Here is a 6,317-nt window from a genome sequence, read left to right as displayed (position 1 = left end):
AGGTCTCAGCTTTTTTTGTTTTGCCACTGGGTGGCAGTAGGGACAGGACTGCTGTGGCAGCAGTGACTTGCAGGCAGCCTGAGACTGGAGGCCACCTGCAACAGCCAGTGGTTTCCAGTCTGGACCAGCTGCCACCATGGCAGCAAAAGCTGAGGCTATTTCACTTGTAGACAGGCTCCCTTGAGAACAGAGGAGCTAAAGGGCCAGCCCCCGATTGGTCTCCTAGCTGGAGAAGCATGCCTTTCTGGCAACACTGTTGTGCTCCAGCCAGGAGGCTGTGAATGACCCAAAGAACCTCATCTATCCATCCTTAGCACTCTATTTTTTTGTAAGGAATGAACTTTGTAGCACTACAAAAATAACATGTTAAAGGTTGGAACAGATGTTGCCTTTCCTTGCCTTTATGCCACCATAAAAAAATTTTGGCAGCACAAAAGCCAAACAAACACATGTCCATACCCTTTTTTGCACCACAAGCTCCAAATTTGTGGCCATGACAAAGGTGATAGTAGATTATGCTGCTTTCTTGCAATGGATGTCTGTTTTATGGTGGGAGAGCGTGGGCAGATGGAGCTGCCTGCTGTCTCCAACCACAATGGACGGGTGCTCTGGAGACTTGAGGGACCTGATGCTGCATACCCTGGGAATTCTTGGGAAAGATCAGGCCGCTCAAGTCCCTGGAGCACCAGAGAGACACCCCAGGGAATCTCAGGGCATATCTTGATGAGCAGGGAAAGCTTATGTTACCCCTTATTCTGCATCAGGCCCCTGGGTTCTCTCTCTAAGCAGGGAAAGCCAGCAGTTCCCTGCTTATGGAGATGTACCCTGGGAGATGCAAGAGCTGGGGAATTGCTAGTGCTGTATGCCTCCACACTGGGACCCATGTCAGGTCCTGCACTGGCCCATGCTTCATGCAGAGGGTCAGGTCAGTGTGAGTCCTGGGGAATCCCCGATTTCCTGTGCCTCCATGCTGTGATCCCTGTTATCAATAACTCTATGTGAAACATGGGTTGGTATGGGTCCTAGTGTGGAGGCATGGGATCACATAGGTCCTAGTGTTGAGGCATGGGAAGCCAGGAATTTCCTTGCTCCCATGCTGCTCTGCATTGGGACACATGCATCTGTGTGAGGTGCAAGTTGGCACAGGGCCCAGTGTGGGTCCCAGCATGAAACCAGGGAGTGCTGGGAATTCCCCAGCTCACTGGCCTACCAGATGTGCATCACCATGAGCAGGGAACCCTAGGCTTTCGCTGCGTAAAGAGACATGCCCCTGGGATCTCCCCAGTATGTCTCTTTAAGAAAGGAACCCTAGCCTTCCCCTGCTTACAGAGGTGCCTGAGACATCTCGGAGGCTACATCTCCGTAACGGGCGAACCCTGGGCTTTCCAGGCTTAAAGGGACATCCCAAGTACCCAGTGCAGGATAAAGGGTTATGTGTTCTCCTTGCTAAGGGATTCCTCACCTTCCTTACTGACCCATATATAAAGCATGGCTTGTCACAGGACCAGGATGGGTCCCAGCTTGGAAGCACAGGGCTTTAGAAATTCCCCAGCTGCTGTGCCTTCTCGCTTCTTCTTGCCAGAACCTGCAATCACCTGCGCTTTACCCAGAAGGATTTCCAGGGGCAACATATGTTTTACCCAATAAAGCAGATCGGCTGTAGCAGGATGAGTCCTGCCACAGTTGATCTGCATCAGTTTGGCAATGTCTGTTTCTACCCCAAGGTCTAAGAATTGCATGTAGCACTTGTAGTGCTACAGATCTGTTCATGACGTAACAGTGGTTTAATAGTACAGGGATTTATCTCATGTATAACATGTCTCTTTCTATAAAACTGCATGTTTTTCACCATATGATTCAGTATACTACACTAACAATTTTGGTTGTGCACTTTTGGCTCTTTTCTGATTTTTTCCAATGTTCACATTTCTATCAAGTATGGGTTAAGTTTAACATGTGACCGTTACACACTAAATTAAAAAGAACAGTGGATTAAGGGATACTTTTTTGGAATGGTTAAAAAAAAAATGATAATCCATGATGCCAATGCTAATTTTACAGGATAATATCAAGCTACCCATTAAGGCTAGCAAAAATATTCTGTAGTGTTGGAACGCTTCGTTGATTGACCTTGCGGTAGAATAAAGTCATGGTTATAGCAGTTTAGAAAGATTAGATTTTAAAGTTACATTATTCTGTTTATTGTATCGACTTTTTCTACCCCATTATACAATACTAGATTATATATAGTAAGGGTGTGCAAAGCGGGCCATATTAGATTTGGATTTGGCCAGATTCAGGGGACAGTGATTCAGTTTGCTGATTCGGATCACTGTCCCAATTCGATTTGGCTGAATCCAAATCTGAAGATTCGATTCTGATTCGGAGAATCAGTGATTTGGCCATAGACACAGCTTTATATGTTTTTTTCTACATACCTCGAGGTACCACGTGCGGCTTGTGAACACTGAGATGGTGGGGTGGATGGAGCATCCCACAGGCTCCATCTGCCTCACCATCTCAGCATTCATCACCCACGTGGTACCTTGAGATATGTAGAAAAAAATATATAAATCTGTGTCTATGGCCAAATTGTCAAATCTCTCCAAATCGAATCGAATTGGAAGCCTCCGATTTGGAGAGATTAATGGATCTCCTGTAATGCCAATTATTATAATGAAAATTAAATCTGCCATTACACAATTTCTCCTATGTACTACCCCCCGATGTCTTGTGTACCCCCAAGGGGTACACATCCCACCCGCCCGCGATATGTCTTGTGTATCCCCAGGGATATGTGTACCACAGTTTGGGACCCCTTGCTCTAACCACACAGCTAAACAAAATAAAGGAAAAAAATGAACAAACAAAAACAGGGATAGTATACTACCTGCAGATATTTTAGATAAGGCAATCCAGGAGGAACTTTCTTCAGCTTATTTCTTTCAAGATGTATTTCTCGCAAACTTGGAATATTAGCAAGACTTCCATTTTCCACATCTTTAATTTTATTGTTGCCCAGACCCAATCTAGAAAGAACACAAGAAAGCTTACCTCCTCATGCATGGATATTTATATTAGCACTAGCAAAATGCCCGTCATGAATGATGAATGAATTTCAAATAACAAAAACAAACAGGCAGATTTGACTTTTTATATGTATTATAAATAAAGTTAATATGTGTAAAACTTAAATAAAGTAGGTTGAACACTTAAAGATACGAATTGCTTCCTTGTTCTGTGACTCGATATGCCACTGGGGTTGGTTACCCGATCTTCCTTTGGGTTGTTTACAATTTGGTTAACCATTCAGATGGTTTGGCAGGAATCAATTATCATCAGATATCTCCTTAAAGACTATGTTTTTGGTGAATATTTTCTCATCGCTGTTTAGATTTCCTTGTTTGTTTGCCACCGGTGAAATGTATATTCTTAAGTTGTTTCCATTCCTGGTTCTCATTAGGGCCACATACAAATGTCCATGGAAAAACACTGGTTTTGGTAAGTAGAGTCCAACAGAGTCAAAAGTTTATCCTTGCGGTTTATTAATTGTTATTGCAAACACTGTTATTATGGGAAATTGTCTCCTTTTCAGAATGAAAGGTAGTTGTATGTCTGATGGAGGCAAATCAATTTGAGGAATGATGAGACACACTTCTATATTAGTACCTGTAATTATTTCAGCATCTAGGAAATTTTAGTGTAATTCTCTTATTACTAGTTGAGTTCCATTGCACAGTCCCAATTTTTGGATTCATATTTCTGATTAACATAACAACAGCACCAATTTTCAATTGCACTTTGTGTGGTGGCAGTCCTGATGGTGTTTGTGTATTTAAAAATTCAATGGGATAAATCGTTTGATTTTTGGAATCATCTATGATCGTAGAATCTGTGCTGTAATATTTTTTGATTTCATCAGGCAGCAGTTATAATTTCAGTATTCAGTTCCACGGTGTGTTTATTTTTAGGAGTTATGATAATTTTCTTTGCATCCCATAAACTGCTGTGACAATGGAGTCCATTTCAGTAAAGGTCTCTGGTATTTCAATTAGATCTGGTGGCAACCTATAATCATTTGACACAGTTCCTTCACCAATTTTGAGAGTCCATTAATTGAATCGATGTTGTCTTTCAGTTCACAGGTTTTGTGGAAATTTGATTTTGGTGAAATGTGACCACAGATGATTACTTTTTATGCGTGCCTCAGTCGTCTCCATTCTTGTAGATCTTACTATGACTGGTAATGTTTGTCTGAAGTCTCCACCTAACAAAAGCATTTTTCCTCCAAAGGGCGTATCATTTTGCATAATCTATTTCAACAACAAAAATCAGTGCATCTAAGTGCATGAGTGTGCATCATAGTGGCTTCATGAATTATAATGAATGTGGCCTTTTTCAGTCTGGCAGCTTCAGGTGAACGTAAGCTCATATGTGAAGTAGATGTTTCAAGTATTGGGATAGGTAATTTGAAGCCACTGTGTATTCTTCCTCATTTTAAATGAAGACCAGCTATTCCCATTGTTGCAAAAGGGAGAACAATTTGTTCAGTTCCTCTAATGTAACACATTAAGATGTTATATAAATACGTTTTCCCAGATCCTCCAGGCCCATCCAAATAAGAGCAGCTATTTGCACTGTCTCCATTTATATCGGTAACAATTTGATCGAAGGCATGTTTCTGTTGTGCATTGAGGTTTCTAATTTGTTGTTTTGCCTTCTGCATATTCTTCGGTGATGTCGTAAAGGGTGTCATTATTTTGTTCTACAATCACCCCTGGGTCAGGGAGACCAAAAGAAGTACAATTCAGTCCATGAACCATCAATAATTCTTGTATATCCAGCAATGCCTTTTGTACTGCCGTGTCATCATCATGATGTCTCCTATGGCCCTCTGTCATGGCATCCTTAAATTGTTCCCATAGCTGAAATGGATTCGATGGCTTGCAAAATATGCAAATGAATGCAAACATGCGTGTCAGCTGTCTGGGCATTTGAATTCCACATGCTTCCTCCAGACAGCAGCTCCAGTCTTCATCACTGGCCAGCAAATTTTGTCATCTTGCTGCTTCTTGAAATGTATTGCAGAGGACATTGTTAATGGTACATAATTTTTCAAAATTGGTTGCTCTATGGACATGCGCTAATAGCACTCTTAAACAGAATCTTACTATATCAGTTGGACTCACTGAATACATCCTAGGGAGAATGCTGTCTCCACCTCTTTGTCTTTTTTGCCAAACGCCTTTTTGAAATACATAATGGTATGGAATTTCGCAGTTTAAATACTGTTGCACTTTGGGGCAATTGTGATATAATGAAAACCGAGTGTTTAAAGTTGTTTTTGAAATGTCTCTGTGTCGATGGCCTCACATTCATGTCCAGGTTGAAAATATACTGATTGTTGGAATGGCAAATGAACTGCTAATCTAATGATTCCATGAGATCTATCATGCATATGACTTTCCAGCAATCTCCACATAGCCTCTGGTAGTGTCACATACCTTGCATTAAGGTTATTAGCTATCTCATCATGTTGTAGTCATTGATTATTTACTATTTTAATATTGGTGCATTAAAGTCATACCTTTTGTTAAATGTATTTAAAGATATATTTGATGGACTTTATTGATGTGCATACTTCAGCTTTGATATGAGCGTTGTATTTTAACAAAATGTATTTATTGTATGGAACAACATAACGTCTGTCTACTGTGTGTTTGCCTACTTGGATTCTACATGTTTGGCTTCTTTTATATAAAGGATATCCATTGACATTGGCTATTGTTTCTTGTTGAAATTGCTTGTAAAATCTTTGGTACACTTTCTCTCACTCATGCATGGTGAATTATTGTTTAAAGTACCACATGGTCCATGTATCATGTATTTTTTCACTATGTCATATAAAACTGGGTCTGTATCTGGATCAGGAATTTTGGCACTAACTATACAATCAACGGCTGCTTGTGTGACAAGTTTGTTTTCCAATATAAATAGCATGTGCACATGCGGGAGTCCTGTTTTTTGAAACTCAATTGTGTACACATGGGCAATTACTGGACCAAGTAGTTTATGTTTTATGACATCATCCAGTAAAGATGCCAACTTAATTTTGAATACTCTTGCCATTAAGTCTGGTCTGTCTGAGGGATTTTGTCCAGGAAACAAATTTTCTTGAATAGCAGGCCATTTTGGATTTGCAGTGAATGCAATAAACAGATCTGGGTGTCCATATTTCATAGATTCATAGATGTTAGGGTCGGAAGGGACCTCAATAGATCATCGAGTCCGACCCCCTGCATAGGCAGGGAAGAGGG

At 40.9% G+C, this 6,317-nt stretch overlaps 2 protein-coding genes across 11 annotated transcripts in view; one reads left to right on the top strand and one right to left on the bottom strand.

The window, feature by feature from the left end:
• The window catches only part of CENPP (centromere protein P), a 320,121-nt gene that overhangs the window by 138,042 nt on the left and 175,762 nt on the right, over window positions 1-6,317 (top strand). The gene's annotated exons all lie outside the window — the stretch shown is intronic.
• ASPN (asporin) overlaps window positions 1-6,317 on the bottom strand; it is a 62,623-nt gene that overhangs the window by 5,681 nt on the left and 50,625 nt on the right. For both annotated transcript variants that reach the window (XM_006025881.3, XM_006025880.3), the window contains exon 7: window positions 2,891-3,029. In XM_006025881.3, the coding sequence (XP_006025943.1) occupies window positions 2,891-3,029 (139 nt within the window). The remainder of the gene's footprint in view (window positions 1-2,890; window positions 3,030-6,317) is intronic.

Source organism: Alligator sinensis, unplaced genomic scaffold (assembly GCF_000455745.1).
Source record: "Alligator sinensis unplaced genomic scaffold, ASM45574v1 scaffold78_1, whole genome shotgun sequence".
NCBI lineage: Eukaryota > Metazoa > Chordata > Crocodylia > Alligatoridae > Alligator > Alligator sinensis.
The sequence above is the reverse complement of the archived record's forward strand: the minus strand, read 5'-3'. Positions and strand labels throughout refer to the sequence as shown.